The 19666-nt window shown below is 38.4% G+C and overlaps 1 protein-coding gene across 15 annotated transcripts in view; it reads left to right on the top strand.

The window, feature by feature from the left end:
• The window catches only part of CADPS2 (calcium dependent secretion activator 2), a 485983-nt gene that overhangs the window by 209570 nt on the left and 256747 nt on the right, over window positions 1-19666 (top strand). For all 15 annotated transcript variants that reach the window (XR_012334053.1, XM_073809879.1, XM_073809876.1 and 12 more), the window contains one exon: window positions 14605-14716. Coding sequence is in view for 14 of the 15 variants with exons in the window: in XM_073809879.1 (XP_073665980.1) it covers window positions 14605-14716 (112 nt within the window). In the remaining variant the exon portion in view is untranslated. The remainder of the gene's footprint in view (window positions 1-14604; window positions 14717-19666) is intronic.

Genomic DNA, 19666 nt, shown 5'->3' with positions numbered 1-19666 from the left:
GATCCGGCTCCTTGACCGGATTCCTCCTGCGTCTTCCTGTGATGTCCTCCGGGCAGTGGACCGGAGTACAAGTACCCTACTGATGCTCTTGGGGCTGGTTTGGGCCCTGCCATGTTTTGCATGCTTTAGATCTGCTTGCTTCAGCTCCATACATCATGCTCTTGTTGAGTGCTTGTTGCTTTTGGCTGTCTTCTTAACCCCTTCAGGATGGTCCCAGGTGACTCCGACCCTCTCTGGAATCTGAGATGTTGGTATAATTCAGAGACTTCTCCTGTTGTTCCCAAACTACTCTGCACTTGGCACATCTTTTTATTTCACATAAATAGTCATTTAGGAATGAAAAAAAAGTAGTTTTATCTGCAGGGAGACCCCAGGAGGGATTTTTCTAGGAGAAAACAGCCTGTGTAGATGATTCAGTCTGCTGTTTCCCTTTCAACCCCCCTGCCCCCCACCCGATGTTACTGCTTGAAGACACAACCAAGAGTCTTTTACCTTTGGAGCAGCTAGAAACAGCTGAGGAGCATTTGCTTTCAAATGTAAGTCATTAAGAATGGGATGCACTAACATTGTATTACTTTAGCAATTCCAAGGCCTTCACATTAAAAAAATATATAAAGCAAAATATTTTCATGCCCATATTGTCTAGCCCCAAAGAACATTAACCCCTGCTTGAAATTCTATCAAATTAAAGAGTAATCATTGGAAGATCTGGTAAAGCAAACACCAGCTGACCCTTGAACAACATGGGTTTTGAACTGCATGGGTCCACTTATACGTGAATTTTTTTCACTGGTAAATACTACAGTACTGCACCATCTGAGTTGGTTGAATCCACAGATGCGTGTATAGGGAGGTCTGACTGTAAATTATACTTGGATTTTCGACTACGCAGAGGGGCAGCACCCCAACCCCTGTGTTGTTCAAGGGTCACCTGTACTAGTAACTGATGGACACTCCAACTTACTAATAACAGTATGCTATACTGATTAGTGATAATTATAACCTAGTATTTGGAAACAGTATAGTTTAAATTTCTTTTTATCTTTAAAGGATAATGCATGAATTCTATGACATTTGAAAGTTTTTTTTTTAAATTCCAGTTTATATAACACATCCACCTTTTATTTTTATGTCAAAAAAACCAGGAAAAAAATCAGACTGATATTCTCACATAAGCCTCAAAGTTACGGGTATGAGAACAGTATGCACATACATTGGTAAATTTCTGTAGTGGTTTATGCAGTATGTTCTCATTTTTACACCATTGCATTTTATTATTTAAATCCTTTTCTAGGGATTTATGTGTGTATAGTGGACTTTATGCTTTATAGTTAAGTTAATTTATCTTCTATATCAATTATTTAGCCTGTCTTTCTAAATGTAAGTTCTTAAAAATCTTGATTTCCAGCTTATAAAAAGCTACTTTTGGGTGCTTTCTTGACCAAGTAAAATTGTAATGCAAGATGTGACAAATGGTTCTCTTTAAAATTAGATGCATCAAGCTAATGTCTCTGAACTACCTTGCTCTGAGGGAGAAAAAGAAAAATGCGTATGAGAGATTATATCTTCTGTCGTTCCTGAAATCTGATTTTGTGCTAACATGCCTGTTAGACTTGTTCAGAAGAAAATGGTTCAAATATAATGATTTCTATACTCTGGATATGGAAGTTTAATGGCATTGAATAACTTCATAAATGAAATGCAGACTTTAGAGGAGAATTTTATCATATTATTCTTGAGGCTTTACCAATCTTGAGAGCAACAAAATGGAGCTCTTTGAAGGCTAGCGGAGACATCATCGAGTAGAGGGTAAGAGCCAGAATGAAGGTGAAGCCCAGAGCGTTTTTCTTTCATTTTGAAAGTGATCATTACCCATCCTGAGTCATCCCCAAATATTGTTCTACCTTAAGCTGCAAGATACCATCCCAGGATTTCTTCATTGTCATGTTGAAGAAACAGAGAACTTTGTATTGTCTTTTCATCATAATAAAAAGCTTTTAGTGTGGTGTTTTTGAAAGCTCCTCCCAAAGCTTAGAGTGATCAAACTTAGTTACTTTAAAGGATATTTTTTATTTCTTCTATTAAGATTTGCGTCATGTCAGCATTGAGACTGCACATTGTCTTTAAAAGAAAGATTAAAGATAATGTGCAAAAACGGGTTAAGATCCAGACTACTCTCTCTCCTTTCCAGATTTGGTCTTTTATTAATCCTCCTTTCTTTTCTCCCCCATCTACCCTCTTTCTCCATTGTTCTTCTCTTTTTCACCCCTACTTTCTTTCTCCCCCATCTCTTTCTCTTCCTGTTTCTTTTTTTCTCCTTTGTCGTCTTTTGCTATTAGTTGATATCTCTCTCTAGTTTCTGATATTGTCTGGATTTTAATGTTGCCGTTTTATGAAACAGATTAAAATCTTAACGTTCAAATCTATCAGTTTTTTTCCAGGTAGGTATCACTTTGCTTAGTAAAGCTAAAGGAATACTACTGTGGATCCTAATAGTGATAGTTAGCCTTCTGTATGCACTTTCTGTGTGACAGGTGCTGTGCCACTGTGAGCATTAATATGAATTGTCTTCATTTATACCTCAACAGTTTTATGCGGGAAATGTTAGTTATGACAGAGTTGCTTGCCTGGAGTCCCTTTGCACATTAGAGTTGGTGCTTGAGCCCACAGACTGTCTCTGGGACCTGCACTCTTTAGCCCTGTCTCACTACCACTGTTACTCCACTGAGGCAAGGGCTCAGATACTGGTTCGGATTTTTTTTTTTTTTTTTTTAGTCAATCTGTTCCCCCCCCCCCCACATCTTTATATGAAACTCTTTAGAACAATGTTGTGACACTTGTCATTAATTTCATTAAGGTTGTTGTATTTCACAGATAGCTATGCAGAATAATTCCTTTGGTTTTGTTGAAAGGATACAGTAGTATACTATGATGTCTTAAATGGAAATGTGCTTTGTTGAATAAATGTTATCCTCGTGGCCTAGGAAGTTATATCATAATTTTATTCATTACCACAGTATTGCCTTGGGCATATTATTAACCTCTGCATTTCAATTTAGATATCTCAAATTGAAATTTCAAATACGTTTAAAGTATGTCAACTGTTACGACAATAAGTAAGGCAACTTTTATAAACATTACTGATCACCTAACTTAAACTAATTCCATTAAATATATAGAAAATTGTTTTAAAATATACTCAGTATATTTTTAAGGGAAGAAATTTAAATCTGCTCTACAGATTAACTATTAAAATTGAAGGGGAGGGGTGTTTGTTTGTAATAAAAGTTTGAAATTCTATCCAGTAATCTTGGGTTTTGTATTACAATGCATTATTTTCAAATCTGGAGTTTTAATTACAATAGCTATTTGTGACAAATGTTATGTAATACATAGATAAATTTCTTATGAATCAACCTTTTTAATTACTTAGGAAACCTTTAATATTTAAGAACATAAAAGATGTCTTGGAATTCTGTCCTTGATCTTTTGTTTTTAATATTGTTGTAAAAACAATTGAATATATAGAAAGACTTTTTTGTAGTATTTCTTGTAATAGTTAAAACTGGAAGCAACCTTAGGATCCATTCACAGAAGAGTGGTTGAATAAATGGTGACATAGCCATATAAGGGGAATGCTTTACAAGTCTTAAAAATTGTGTAAATCCACGTACTGATGCATAAAGAATACGTAGTGTTAAAGTACAAGTTATGGAACAATTTAAATTGTTAGAAATAAGTATGCACTTAGGTACACACACAAGCATATGGATACATATATGGACCTAGACTTGTAAGATACAGGTCCCCATTATCATTGAGTTTTAATGGGCACCTTTCACAAGCTCATTCATTGTCATAGCTTCTACCATCTCTATGTTAATAATTCTCAAATCCGTATCTTCATTTGCAGCGTTTTAGCAAAAGTCCAGACCTGAGTTTCCAGCAGCCTATTGCAAGCAGTTAAATTTTTCAAATAAGTCCCTCTCATAGTTTTGACCATAGTTTTGATGGGTAAATGACATCACCAGTCATCCAAATTCCCATGAAAATGTAGTTACCTTCACCATTCTTCCATTAATCTTTGGCTTAAGTCCATCAGTTTTGGATAAAACTCTGAAACACTTGGGCCCTGGGAAATGACTTAGAAATGTTGAACTTTTTAAATTTGAAGATCTGTTCTTCCAAAAATGTCTTCTGTTTAAAAAGAGCTTTCCATGAAACTGTCTTATTACTTGCTCATATTAATCAAATGCTATATTTTAAAGGATTTATACAGTGCTTAACAATTTTTAAAATGCTTTCAGTGTTTTCTTATTTAATTTATATTCATGTAATTAATAATCAGGCTATTTGTAATGCTTTTAAAATTAATCCCCATTTAAAATAATTCAATTAAAAATATAGTCCTGTGTATTTGTAATAGTGAGGTCTTGTATCTGCTTGGTATATTTTATACGTCCTATTAATGTACCTATTTTACACACACATCTATTTCAGAGTGATTTTAGAATGCTCATGGCCATGATGAGTGGGACAATGGCTGACAGAAATATACCAACAGATTCAGGCAAGGGGTATAGGTTTCTTTATGTAAGTAAAGCATGCTAGAGCTCAGCTGCATAAAGACAGCTGCACAAGCAGAGACACAGCTGTTTGCCCTCAGTCAACCAGGCAAACTTCCCTGGCATCCAGTCCCCAAGAAGGCACATGTCTGTGGATGATAACTCTTTGAAACTCTTGTGGGTACACCATACCATCAGGCCTTCCTCATGAACTCACTGCATCCCATTCTCAAGCATCTTATTCCTTCTTGGTCCTTGGAGCTTGTGAAGAATGCCCAACTACCTTGTCACCAAATATGAGTAATTGAAAATAACTCAAGACAGTCCTGACTGTTCATCATGAATTGGGCGAATCCAAATCTAGTTTCTTGGGCAAATTCCCTGTAGGACAGCAGAAAGAGACCTTAGACCTATTTGAAATCAATTGCAGAAAACTTGGAAGTGTTTTCTACTTTCCAAGAGAGTATCTAAGTCAGTGCTACCAAATATCTGATGTTTGGATGTTTATCAACCGAAACTTTTATTTAGGCAAAGATTGTTGGATGAATGTTGCATCATTTTAATCTTAAAATGCCTAAATTATGAAAATGATAACTTATCTATAGTTGGATTGTTTGGTTAAGTAATTGCAGCATGGAAGATCTTAAGAATTACATGTGATTCTTTAAAGACTGATCTCTACCTCTGTAGTTGGATCCTTATTTAATGTTTTTATTATAAAATTAGTGATGTATTTGAATTATGTCCCTGAGTTTTGATCATTTTAATAACTCAACTTGTGTAATAGAATTAAAGATAATTTGGTGAAGACTTTATTTTAAAAAGCAGTCACTAGATTGGAAATAAGGGTTTGTAAATTTCCAATATAACAGCAATAGTCAGACAGTATAAAGGACATAGATGGTATAGTCAGACAGTATAAAGGAAATAGATTCCGTAGAATTGCAAAATAAATACAATTGACCCTTGAACAACATGGGTGTGAACTGCATAGGTCCACTTACATGTGGATATTTTTCAACAGTAAATCCTACAGTACTGCACAATAAGTGGTCAGTTGAATCTGCAGATGGAGAGGAGTTGCGGATACAGAGGTCAACTATAACTTATATGGGGATTAACCCCCATATTGTTCAAGGGTCAACTGTACTATGAAATGAGTTCAACAAGGAATGCGTGAGACCTACATAGAAGAAGAAAAAAAAGTCTTCACCAAGAAATATCAGAACAGATTTTAGTTCATGGAGACCTCCCTTTTTCTTGAATAGAAATATAATTTGAAAATGTCTTTTTTTTGTTCTAACAGATATCTTATGAAGCTGTAATAATTAAAACAGAATAGCACAGCTCAGGAGATAGATATTTAGGACAGAAAATTCAAAACCAACCTCAAGTTTATATAATAGTAAATGCATTTGACTTTTAAACCAAATGAAATTGGGATAAAAGGAAAAGTGAAACTGAAATTTAATATTACTACTAAATTTCAGACAACTTGATGATTTAAACAGTGGAAATGTGTGAAATAAATATAGGTTAATATTCATCTTTGGTTAAGAAGAAACTTTTAACGTCGGATGTCAACATCAGAGACTATAAATCAAATTGATAGAATTAGCTACCTAATACTTTTAAACTATACATTTTTTAAACTTATTTTTTATTTTTTTAAAATTTTTATTGGAGTATAGTTGATTTACAATGTTGTGTTAGTTTCAGGTGTACAGCAAAGTGAATAAGTTATACATATATATGTAGAGCCACTCTTTTTTAGATTCTTTTCCCATATAGGCCATTACAGAGTACTGAGTAGTGTTCCCTGTGCTATACAGTAGGTCCTTATTATGTGTTTTGTATATAGTAGTGTATATATGTGAATCCCAGTTTCAAAGTCATATATGAGTTAAATAGAAAATAACCAAGTGTGACAATATTTGCCACATGTATGGAAACAGTTAATGTCTATCTTACAAAGAGTTTTTAAAAATCACCAATTGATAGAAAGCCTGCTAAGAGAGAAATGGACCGTCATAATAAAAAGGCAAGTCAGAAATGCAGATGACTAATAAAGAGAAAGTGCTAGACCTCAAAAGTAATTTAGAGCCCTCTTCAGTTCTGTATGATTTAGTTTATTGTTTATATTTGAGTTTATATGTCTGTCTCCCCTACTACTATGAGTTTACTTAGTACAGGATCTGTTGTCTTGATTTTTTTTGAATGCCCACTGCCTTTCCCAATACCAGTCACATAGTTGGCTAGATAAAACAATGAAGAGATAAGATGATGGATGAAATAATTTTTTGAGTTACATATATCTTTAACTCGTTACTGCTGGTTATAATGAGGAATATAGACTGAGACTGCTTTTAAGTTCTTAGCTTCTGTAATCATGGTGCATTATGTGGTCACAATGAGTAAGAATTTTGAGTTAAGGGATTTGAATGGTTTTTGACATAACTGTTGTACTGCTCATGGTTTTCAACATACTTTAAAACAAATATGCTATTAACTTCTGAGAATTCTTTCCGATCACAATATAAATCTGTTTCTCTAACTTCTCTGAGGCCATGGGAGGTATCTAGCTGTTAAGAATGCAGGGCAAGGGTGGAGAGAGATACGTTACAGAATAGAATAATAAAAATGTTTATTGTCTATAATCTTCTGTTAGAATATGTTTCAAGAGGCTAGACTTTGGTTGCTGACACTAGAATCTGTCTGGCACACACAAGGTACTCATCAATTTTTTTTGAATGAATAAAAGGCCCTGATTCAGTTTTGTGTCCCCTCTTTTTTTCTCTTTTTTTAATACATCATGCATGGTTGTACATCACCTTCATAGCTGTCATAGGTAGCAGCAAAATATTCCATTGTGCGCCATATAATTTACATAACACTTCCCCTAATATTAGACATTTAAGTTGCTTGCTTTTGCTATTATACCTAATGCTATAGGGAATATGTTCCTGCTTATACTTTTTTATTACACATTATTTTGTTAGGATAAATTCCTAGAAATAGTCTTACTGGATGAATAAATTGAACATATATTTTGGATCCTGATACAAATTTCCAGCATACTTTATTTATTAGCAAATACATAAATAATGTCAGTTATTTCAGTTGTATACGAACTACCCTGTTTTCATAGCCACGAAGACCTGCAGGTGCTTTGTAGATATTTTATTGATTGGAAGATTTGCATTGGAAGTCTTAATCCTCATAAATAATACATTCATAGATGTACAAAAAGGCAATGCATTTTGAAACAAAGCAAATTGACAGCAAGGGTAGTGTATTCTTTCATCACATAATACAGAGAAAATAGTAAGATGATAACTAGTATTAATTCCTGAAAGTGTTTAAACATGCCAATTAAGTAGAAAACAAGGAAATATGGTGAATATTGAAGATAGGCCTATTATCTTTTTCCTTTCTTCCCTGACTTTTTTGGTGGAGGGGGAGGGAGACTTTGGTTTTTAATTCATTCGTTACAGAATTCATAAGCATGTTTTAACTGTACATATCTTTTTAACTTATTTTTCAGAGGAGAAATTATCAAGGTAATGCCAGTTTGCTTGTATCCTAGAATGTTGGAATATATAAGGACTGTTAAGTGTCACCATATTTATATTCATGCACCCTTTAAAATTGCACATTTTTGTCAAATGTCTCTAGCTGTTAGTTAGGATCTGCCAGTATCCTTGTGCCTCAGCTTCTCCCTGCCTGAAAGCATGTTGTTTAAGCTTTCCTCATTTCACAGGAGTTGGCCATTAGCAATCCATACTCCACATACAGAGTTCCTGGACCTGGTTTGTAGGTAAATGTACTCTTGTGGATCGCCCGTCAGGCCTCTGATATTCATCTATTTCCTGCCTTCATTGGCATACTGGTTTTGAGAATGGATACCCTGGATTCCCTTCCAAGTTATAGATTACTAATGATTTCTCATAAATTTTAACTCTTTGTTTTCTAATAAATTACTTTCTCTACTTGGAATATATTGATTAGATTCCTTGTCTGACTTCTCTAAGCTTGTCTGTACCTTATCACCATTCCTGGCATAGTGTTAGTTCTCTAATTTTACGAAAGTCTGATGGTTGAAAAGTAATCATGACCTTGGGATCGTGAAAAAATAAACTGTTCATACTTAAAGGGCTTGGTTACTATTGAACACTTTACATCACCAAAAAGGACACCAAAAGTTGACAAAAATACAAAGGGAAATTGACAAAAATTTCAGTTTTGGTGGGAGACCTCAATACTTACACCTTGCTATATAAGGGATACCAAAAATCATCAAGGATAAAATAGATTTAAATAGCACAGTAGAGGAGGGACCTTCAACTTGGTGGAGGAGTAAGATGTGGAGATCACATTTATCCCCACAGATACATCAAAAATACATCTATATGTGGAACAACTCCCACAGAACACGTACTGAACGCTGGCAGAAGACCTCAGACTTCCCAAAAGGCAAGAAACTCCCCACGTACCTGGGTAGGGCAAAAGAAGAAAGAATAAACAGAGACAAAAGAATAGGGATGGGACCTGTACCTCTGGGAGGAGCTGTGAAGGAGGAAAAGTTTCCACACACTAGGAAGCCCCTTCCACGGGCGGAGACTGCGGGTGGCGGCGTGGGGGAAGCTTCGGAGCCGCGGAGGAGAGCGCAACCACGGGGGTGCGGAGGGCGAAGCAGGGAGATTCCCGCACAGAGAATCAGGGCCGACCGGCACTCACCAGCCTGAGAGGCTTGTCTGCTCACCCGCCGGGGCGGGCAGGGGCTGGGAGCTGAGGCTCGGGCTTCGGTCGGAGCGCAGGGAGAGGACTGGGGTTGGCTGCGTGAACACAGCCTGAAGGGGGCTAATACACCACAGCTAGCTGGGAGGGAGTCTGGGAAAAAGTCTGGAGCTGCCTAAGAGGCAAGAGACCATTGTTTCAGGGTACGTGAGAAGAGAGGATTCCTTCCCTGTCTGCCCACAGAAGGCAGAACACCGCCTAAATGAGTTCCAGAGATGGGCGCGCGAGCCGCGGCTATCAGCTTGGACCCCAGAGACGGGCATGGAACGCTGACGCTGCTGATGAAGCCACCATGAAGCCTGTGTGCAAGCACAGGTCATTATCCACACACACACTGCCCCCCCCCCCCCCGGTAGCCTGTGCAGCCCGCCACTGCCAGGGTCCCGTGATCCAGGGACAATTTCCCCGAGAGAACGCATGGCGTGCCTCAGGCTGTTGGAACGTCATGCCAGCCTCTGCCGCTGCAGGGTCTCCCCACATTCCAATTATAACTACCGTACTCCTCCCTCCCCTGACCTGAGTGAGCCAGAGCCCCCAAATCAGCTGCTCCTTTAAACCCCTCCTGTCTGAGCGAAGAACTGATGCACTCAGGCGACCTACACACAGAGGCAGGGCCAAAACCAAAGCTGAGCCCCTGGAGCTGTGCGAACACAGAAGAGAAAGGGAAATTTCTCTCAGCAGCCTCAGAAGCAGCAGATTAAATCTCCACAGTCAACTTGATGTACCCTGCATCTGTGGAATACCCGAATAGACAACAAATCATCTCAAATTGAGGAGGTGGACTTTGGGAGCAACTGTAGACCTGGGGATTGCTGTCTGTGACTGACTTGTTTCTGATTTTTATGTTCATCTTAGTATAGTTTTTAGCACTTGTTATCATTGGTGGATTTGTTTGTTGGTTTGCTTGCTCTCTTCTTTTATTATTTTTAATACTTTTATTCTATTTTATTCTTTTATTATTTTTTCTTTCGTTTTTTTCCCTTTTGTTCTGAGCTGTGTGGCTAACAGGGTCTTGGTGCTCCGGCCTTGTGTCAGGCCTGAGCCTCTGAGGAGGAAGAGCTGAGTTCAGGACACTGGTCCACCAGAGACCTCCTGGTCCCACATAATATCAGGCGGCGAGAGCTCTCCCAGAGATCTCCATCTCAACGCTAAGACGCAGCTCCATCCAATGGCCAGCAAGCTCCAGAGCTGGATGCCCCATGCCAAACAACTAGCAGGACAGGAACACCACCCCACCCATTAGCAGAGAGGCTGCCTAAAATAATACTAAGATCACAGACACCCCAAAACATACCACTAGACGCAGCCCTGCCCACCAGAGCACAGGCACCAGGAAGCCTCCACCAGCCACTGAACCAAACTTACCCACTGGGGGCAGACACCAAAAACAATGGGAACTATGAACCTGCAGCCTGTGAAAAGGAGACCCCAAACACAGTAAGTGAAGCAAAATGAGAAGACAGAGAAATATGCAGCCGATGAAGGAACGAGGTAAAAACCCACCAGCCCAACCAAATGAAGAGGAAATAGGCAGTCTACCTGAAAAAGAATTCAGAGTAATGGTATGATCCAAAATCCAAAGATGATCCAAAATCTTGGAAATAAAATGGAGAAAGTACAAGAAATGTTTAACAGGGACCTAGAAGAACTAAAGAGTAAACGAACAGTGATGAACAGCACAAAAAATGAAATTAAAAATTCTCTACAAGGAATCAATAGCAGAATGACTGAGGCAGAAGATAAAAGAGTGGAAATAACTACCGCAGAGCAAGATTAACAAAAAAGAATGAAAAGAATTGAGGACAGTCTCAGAGACCTCTGGGACAACATAAAAATGCATCAACATTCGAATTATAGCGGTCCCAGAAGAACAAGAGAAAAAGAAAGGGACTGAGAAGATATTTGAAGAGATTATAGTTAAAAACTTCCCTAATATGGGAAAGGAAATAGTCAAGTCCAGAAAGTGCAGAGAGTCCCATACAGGGAAAATACAAGGGGAAACACACCAAGACACATATTAATCAAACTTTCAAAAATTAAGCACAAAGAAAATGTATTAAAAGCAGCAAGGGAAAAGCAACAAATAACATACAGGGGAATCCCCGTAAGGTTAACAGCTGATCTTTCAGCAGAAACTCTGCAAGCCAGAAGGGAGTGGCAGGACATATTTAAAGTGATGAACGGGAAAAACCTGCAACCAAGATCACTCTACCCAGCAAGGATCTCATTCAGATTTGACAGAGAAATTAAAACCTTTATAGACAAGCAAAAGCTGAGAGAGTTCAGCACCACCAAACCAGCTTTACAACAAATGCTAAAGGAATTTCTCTAGGCAGGAAACAAAAGAGAAGGAAAAGACCTCCACAAACAAACCCAAAACAATTCAGAAAATGGTAATAGGAACATACATATCAAGAATTACCTTAAATGTAAATGGATTAAATGCTCCAACCAAAAGAGCTAGACTGGCTGAATGGATATGAAGACAAGACCTGTATATATGCTGTCTACAAGAGACCCATTTCAGACCTAGGGACACATACAGACTGGAAATGAGGGGATGGAAAAGATATTCCATGCAAATGGAAATCAGAAGAAAGCTGGAGTAGCAATTCTCACATCAGACAAAATAAACTTTAAAATACAGACTATTACAAGAGATGAAGAAGGATACACTCAGAGGTAAAATGCTGAAAATATGCCCTTTAAGAAGAAAGCAGGGGACGCGGGTTTGTGCCCCAGTCCGGGAAGATACCACATGCCACGGAGCGGCTGGGCCCGTGAGCCATGGCCGCTGAGCCTGCGCGTCCGGAGCCTGTGCTCTGCAACGGGAGAGGCCACACAGTGAGAGGCCCGCGTACAGCAAAATAAAAAAAAAAAAAAAAAAAGAAGAAGAAATTCTAGGGAATTATTAACATAAAATCCAAAATCCTAGCTACTTTGGTGGTAGTGTGGAGTAGGGGCGAGAGGAAGATGTGACCACTGCAGACCTGAACAGAGCTCTTCTAATGTCCTGGTACATTTTCCATCTTAACCTGAGCTGTGGGAATATCGATTTTCTTTTTATTATTATTTACATTGTATTTTACTTTTAGGCAATTTATATAGGATGTTCACAATAAAATGGTTTTAATGAGTAAATGAGAGACGTGCCACAGTGAATAAAGATTGAAGAACAGTTGAAGATGCTTGTTTGTCGAGGATCTGAGTTAGTAGGCAGTTTTCCGGAAGTTCGTGCGATCATGGGTGAGCACAGCTCTTTACATGTGCGATGTTATTTGTCTTATTGTATCCAACAAAGTGGAATTGGTAACACATTTCCCTTCCTTCAGGTAAAATTACAGGAGGATGAGGGTAAAAGACAAAACTCACCAAGTCCCTCAGTGATGGTTAATAGGGTCAGTCAATATTTTTCTCTTTGGAGAACTGCATATTGGAGTAGATTAGGAATTTCAAATAATCATCTAAAACTGTAATAATAGTTTCAAAGGATTTTTGACATTAGAGGAGACAAAATATCATTGATTTAATACACCAAAGAATTTTTATGAAGAGAATTTAATTTAAAAGATCAGCAAATTCTGTGGAAAACTATTAGGCTGTGTCTACATGACTACTAAAAATCATTGATTTCAGTTATAAGAAAATGTCTCCAAAAGTTAGTTTTCCAAATTTAACAACATGTTACTCAATAAAGAGAAGGGTATGTCATGGGCGTCAACTCCGGAGTTGTTATCCAGATCGGCTGACTGTATTCAAGGCTTAAGATTCCACACTCTAAATTAAGAATTGTTCTCTCCTTCCTTATTTTGGTTCTGAATCTATTTTTATTTTTATTCCTATTTTAGCTCTACTTTATCTCAGACCATCTTAATTCTATGAAATGGCAAAAAGATTCTTTGCTAATCAGTTTCTAGAAATCTAAAATAGAAATTAAGTTGCTTTCCATCCTGAATGAATCTCTCCCTTCCCTCTGAAGTATGACTTTAATTTCAAAAGAACAAAGTGCATCTTGAGGCAGGTTTCTTCAGTCATTGAAATGGCCTCTGCTTTTACTGTACATGTATCACAATGTTAAAAATTAAAACTGCCGTGATCGGAGAAGACATCATGATTATTTAGTTTTTGGTATACTTACGTCAGTTTTCTGTATTTCAGCTTTCTGAATAAGGTTTATAAAATAAAGTTTAGACAGTGCCAGGAATGTGGTAAACTTTTTTTTTAAATAAGAAATTGGTATTTTTATTTGATTATTTATTTTTTAACAGGAATCTTATCTCATTAAGCCTCTCTTTTTCTTCCTGTTATGTCTGTTTTTCTCGGTGGTGTTTTCTTTATGCTGTGCTGAATATCACGTCCAATCTCAGAATTATGAGAAACATTGATAAGATTTTTTAGTATCAGGTGTGTACTATCTGAGTTTGCAAATAGACTAGAATGAGTTGGTATGTGGTAAAGATGAGATGCTATTAATTAAAAGATAAGCCAAGGGAGCATGTTATTTTGTTATGATTTGAAAAGCCAGATATCGACAGACTGACTTCCTTCTTAGCAGAGTGTACTGGGAAATTAATGGCAAAACACTCCCATCTTTATGGTGCTTGTTTCTTTCCTTTTGACAGGAGCTTTAAAAAATCATGTAAAGTAAGGGATGAGATGATTACCTCCACTTTTAAAAATATAAATAAAATATCTAGTGAAGACTCTGTAAGAAGAGATGGTGTGAAATCTTCAGCATGCAAAAATAATTTCTGAGAAACGACCTCTTACACACTCCAACCGTTAACAGTTTTCCCCAGCCATCCATAAAAATTGTGTTGTAATTTGTGTTTGAATTAATAAAATAGGTTCCAATAGCTCTATCTATAATGCTCTACCTTTCTTTTAAAATTGAAGTATAGTTGATTTACAGTGTTGTGTCAGTTTTAGGTGTACAGCACAGTGATTCAGTTACATATATATATTCTTTAATGCTTTACCTTAACCTAAATTCTTACGGCACACTGTGTTTTGTACTCTAATGTGCTAATTTTTAGAACAGCTGAAAAATTATTACAAGCTGTAAAGCTTATTGTTGTTTTCTTTCTTGACTGTGCCATCTGTCAGAAACAGAAGCAAAGATAAAAATCTCTGAGCCATGAAAGATTCTCCACTGCTTAATCTGCCTTCTAAGGAAACACATCTACATGGAAAACAAAATTAATGCTGCATTTCAAAGAGAATCTTTGTTACTTCATTGCAGGTGGGGAACCCAAGGAGATTTTACCACTACTCATCCACGGCCTGTGGTCAAAGTAAAACTCTTCACGGAAAGCACTGGGGTCCTGGCCCTTGAAGATAAAGAACTGGGAAGGGTGAGTTATGGTCAGCTCCGTGTTTCCCAGAGAGCACAATTTTAACTTCTCTTGATTTAGAGTTAAGGTGGACCAGTATGCAGTGTGTAAACCTTCTGTTCGTACATTAATAATTTATTTGTAATTTCCCACGAGCCCAGCTTACAGCTCTGATTTACTAAACGTAATTGCTGTAATGGAGAAAGTGTTGTGATAGGCCTTGGGTGTTTAAGGGGAACACCTAAGGTCCTAGTCACTGACTGAGTCATTCTTGTCACACGTACTCCACTGGCCAATGAGTGAATGGTATAGGCCAACTTGTCCTTCTTGGCGAAAGGTAACCCTAGTTCAAACATTTCTGTCCGTGGGTTACAAGCATCCTCTTTATATTTGAAGTCATCTGCTCTTTATGTTCGTTGTGATTAGATTGATTACAGAATATCTCTTAAGTGTATTTATCTCTTGTACCTCTCTCATTTTCCCTGTGAGAAGGTCTTCGCCACACATCTTTTAGCATAGAATTGTTTTTTTCCTATAGTCACCTCCTCATACCTATAACATATTTATCCTCTAATCCAGTATCTCTCAGCTTCTTCTGACATTATGGTAGATGTGTGATCTTAACACCTCTCTGTGAAAGATTATCTGCAGTTTTGCTTACGAGGTAGATGTGTTCCAGTGAGTAGACTATAAAGTTATCTTCTGTAATGTGGATCTGTTTTACCCAGACCTGAGCACTGCTTTCATATATATTTTCCAGAAAATAAAGCCTTAAGAAATCTTACTTGAAAATTTCTGGTAATGGTGGATAGCTGGCGTGATGCTAGGTGTCGAAGGATGCTAGGATTCGTGTGTATGTTGGATTTTTTTCCCCCTAAAGTTGGGATTTCTATTCATTTCAACTCTTCCTCCTTTTCTGTATCCTTTTCACCTTTGAAGTTTTTTTCATTTCTAGGGATTTTGTGAATCGATACCCACACTCCAGAAATTGTGAGTCTGCATTCATATGCTAGATTTCCTCTTCTGTTTCCCTGTTATATGTATTTCTTAATACCTAAGAGAGCTAAACCATAATGTTCGTTCATTCATGTGCTTATATATTTGTGCATTTATTCATTCAACAAAGGTATACAGGTGGCATAATCTAAGAGCAGAACCCTGGAGACTGCACGTGGTCTGATGGATTTGTGAATCACGGTTTCTCATTTAAATTATTATTACATTCATTTTACCTTGTTTCCTTATTGTAACTATTTTTCACTGTGTAATAGCAGCCATTTTAAGTCTAAAGCTATAATGTAATTTAAGGTATTTTTAATTTATTTTTCAGCTCTCTAGATAGATATAGATATCTATATATATAAAAGCAATTTTTAAATTATGTACATGAGTGGTATATCTTCCAATCAGTTGTATATCTGAGAAAGACCTCATGCTCCCCTGTTCCTGTGATACATGAAAGACAGTTTTTCTATCTGTATAAGAGTTTCTCAACCTCAGCACTATTGATGTTCTGAGTAGGATAATTCTTCGTTGTTAGGAGCACTCCTGTGCATTTTATGATATTTGGTAGCATTCCTGACCAGTCAATATATGCCAGTAGTCTCGTCCCCTCTTAAGTAAAGATGGTAAGAAATGTCTCCAGACATTGCCAAGTGTCCCCTGGGAGCACCCCTGCTTGAGATCCATAGATCTATGCTAATGACCTCAGTAGGTTCCATGATTATAAATGTTTTTTTGGGTTAATAACTTCCAATTTTTAAATTAGTTTTTTGGAGCTTCAGATTTGTATATCCAACTTGCCTACTTGGTATTTCTAATTGTGTATTAACAGATATCTCACACTAAATATTTTTGAAATAAGAACTTTTGATTAGCAACCCCATCAAGTCTTCCATAGGGGCCATTGTCAAGCAAGTGACCTCAGCATGCCCTTTTTTTCTTCTTCTTTGACTCTAATACCCAATCTGTTTGCAAGTTTTGTCAGCTTTTTCTTAAATTTATACTGAGTACGTTCACACTTTAACATTTCCTTGACCGTGATTCAAGACATCATTATTTCTCACTAGTAATAGTCAGCTTACTGCTTCCTCATTTGTCATCTCGTCCCTTCTGATCCAGCGTTCACACCTCAGCCACTATGACCTATTTAAAATTCAAAACAGAATCACATCATTCTGTCCTTAAAATCTTCCACTGTCTTCTCAGTTATTTGGAACAAAGAATCAGACTCCTCATCATAGTGTCGTATGACCAAGAAGGGTTGTCAAAGTGAGACCCTGGACAAGCAGCATCAGCAACACCTGGAAAATTGTTAGAAATGCAAGTTCTCAGGCACAACTCTCCATCTGTTGGTGCAGAAACTTGGGGGTGGGGTGCTGCAATCTGTTCTAACAAGGCCGCCTCATAATTTGGACACACACCAACATTGAAGAACTCTGCTCTGCCTGAACTGATCTCTCTCCAAATTCATCTCCTATTACACACTCCTTGCTTACTATCATTCTTCCTTCATGTTTGGCTTTCTTTCTGTTCCTCAGACATATCAGACTCCTTCTTGGTTTACACTTTGGGTCTTTAGATGTGTTATAATCTGACCACATGTGTGCAATTAGAAGAAAATTAGAAGAGAATGGTGGTCATCGCTGGAGGGTAGAGCTCCTGGTAATGTTTTCTATATATTTACCAACTTTTATACTTAGAAACAGTAACAACATTTTAATTTGAAGAAAAAGGCATTACTGAGCTTTGTAGTCTAAAATGATATAACTCTTGTATCTGGGGATCTTAGTTTAGTGAAGTTTTTAATTAAAATTTTGTGCGGTATTTGAAAGATGAGTAACACAGCCTTTAAAATAGATGTATAGCACAAGAAGATACACTAAATGGATATAACACAAGAAAACTGACAGTAACAAAAGCTGACAAGGATTCAAATCAACAAACTTAATCTTTGCTGGCGGAAATGAAAAGTTGTACAGCTACTGTGGAATACAACTTGCCAGTTTCTTATAAAGTTAAACTTAGACTTACCATATAGCCCAGCAGCTGCCCTCCTAGGTATTTACCCAAGGGTTTATACAGTTCATGTCCACACAAAACCTGCATGTGAATGTTTGTAACAGCTTTATTCATAATCACAAAAAACTGGAAGCAATAACATGTCCTTCAACAGAGTAATGGATAAATTGTGGTACATTTATGGAGTGGAATCCTATTCAGCAGTAAAAAGAAATGAACGACTAATTCATGAAACAACGTAAATGAACCTTAAATGCAAGTGAAGGAAGTCAGACCCAAAAGACTACATAATGTATGATTTGTTCTAAAAAAGGCAACATTATAGAAACAGAAAACAGATGAGTGTTTGCCATGGATTGACCCAGGGGGGAAGTGGTTGGCTGAAAAGGGTGTACAGGGATCTTTCAAGGTGAAGGAATTTTTCTGTGTGATACTGGGTATTGGATGTATGAATGTATGTATTTGCCTAAACACATAGAACTGTACGTCACAGGAGGAGATCAATCAAGATGGAGGAGTAAGAGAATGTGGAACTCACATGTGTTTGATAAATACATCAGAAATACACCTACATGTTGAACAGTTCTCACTGAAAACTAACTGGAAACTGGCAGAAGGACTCCTATACAACCAAGGCTGTAAGAAAGATACACATATGATCAGGTAGGAAGGGAAGAAAAACCATCAGGTTGGGACTTGTGTGCCTGGAAGGGAACTTAGAGGAAAAGGGAGAATACACGGCTGGACGCCTGCCCTGAGGAATGAGCAGTGAGAGCCACAGATTAGACACCCCAGTCCCAGGGTCCTAAACAGGGGACACGAACCCCCTTGGCTGGTTGGAGGCTCTGGGAACAGGAGGGCTAACAGGAGGGCTCTGGGAACACTGGACTCAGCTTGTGGGCAGCACGAGCACACTGGCTTGCCCCCCAAGGCAGGGTGAAGAGAGGGCTGCTCTAGCAGCTGCCAGGTTTCCCAAGACATGGGATCTTGGGCAGCCGTGACTGGGGAGAAGACTCAACTGTGGGACACGGAGACTACCAGGTACTGGGGCAGAGCCTGGGTGAGGGGGTGGCAGCCATTGTTGGCACTTACTTAAGCAGCCCATCAAAAGCAGCCCAGATCTCTATGGCAGCCGCTCTACCACAGCTCATCACCCCCATACATGCTCAGAGTCCTTGTGGGTCCCCCCCGCCCTGCAGTGTTGCTCCACCACAGGGCGAGGGTGGCAGAGGCTGGGGAGAGGGATCAGCTGTTAGGGACAGAGGGATTTGCACCTGAGGCTGTGTCTGAGCAGAGCGAGGGAAACTATTGTGGGTGCCTGCGCAGGCAGCATGGCAGAGAAAGCTTGGACTTCTGTCTGAGGCAGACAGGAGCAGAGAGCCCCCAAGGGCCCCATTTGCTTCAGCACTACCCACTCTGGGGCAAGGGTCCCCAGTGCAGGGAGAGGGATAAACACATACTTAAATGGAATAGAGCCAGCTCAGGCCTGACCCTCAGGGAGTCTGCTCCGGCAACTTGGGATCAGACCACTCCCCCCAATAGGGTGTTGCTGGCCACTGAGCAGAGGGGAGGTCCTGCCTCACACCTGGCTCTAGCCCCTCCATCTCCAGCCCCACCCCCTACCAAGGTCATAGCTGCCAGAACACCCTGAGGAAAGATATGACTTGCATCCTCATCAAATCCAGCTCTCCTACCAAAGGCATTGGACACAGTCTATATGGGGACTCTCCCACATAAGAATACTCCTTCAGGACCACAATAGGTAACTGTTTCACCTAAATTCATAGAGGCAGAGAAAGTTCACCAAAACGAGAAGGTAGAGGGATTGCTCTCAATTGAAAGAGCAAGAGAAAACCTCAACAATTTGCAATTGAAACAAACAATTTGCCAGATAAAGAATTCAAAATATTGGTAATAAAAATGTTAACTAAATTAGGGAAAAGAATAGAT

Source organism: Tursiops truncatus, chromosome 9 (genome assembly GCF_011762595.2).
Source record: "Tursiops truncatus isolate mTurTru1 chromosome 9, mTurTru1.mat.Y, whole genome shotgun sequence".
NCBI classification, from domain to species: domain Eukaryota; kingdom Metazoa; phylum Chordata; class Mammalia; order Artiodactyla; family Delphinidae; genus Tursiops; species Tursiops truncatus.
The sequence above is the reverse complement of the archived record's forward strand: the minus strand, read 5'-3'. Positions and strand labels throughout refer to the sequence as shown.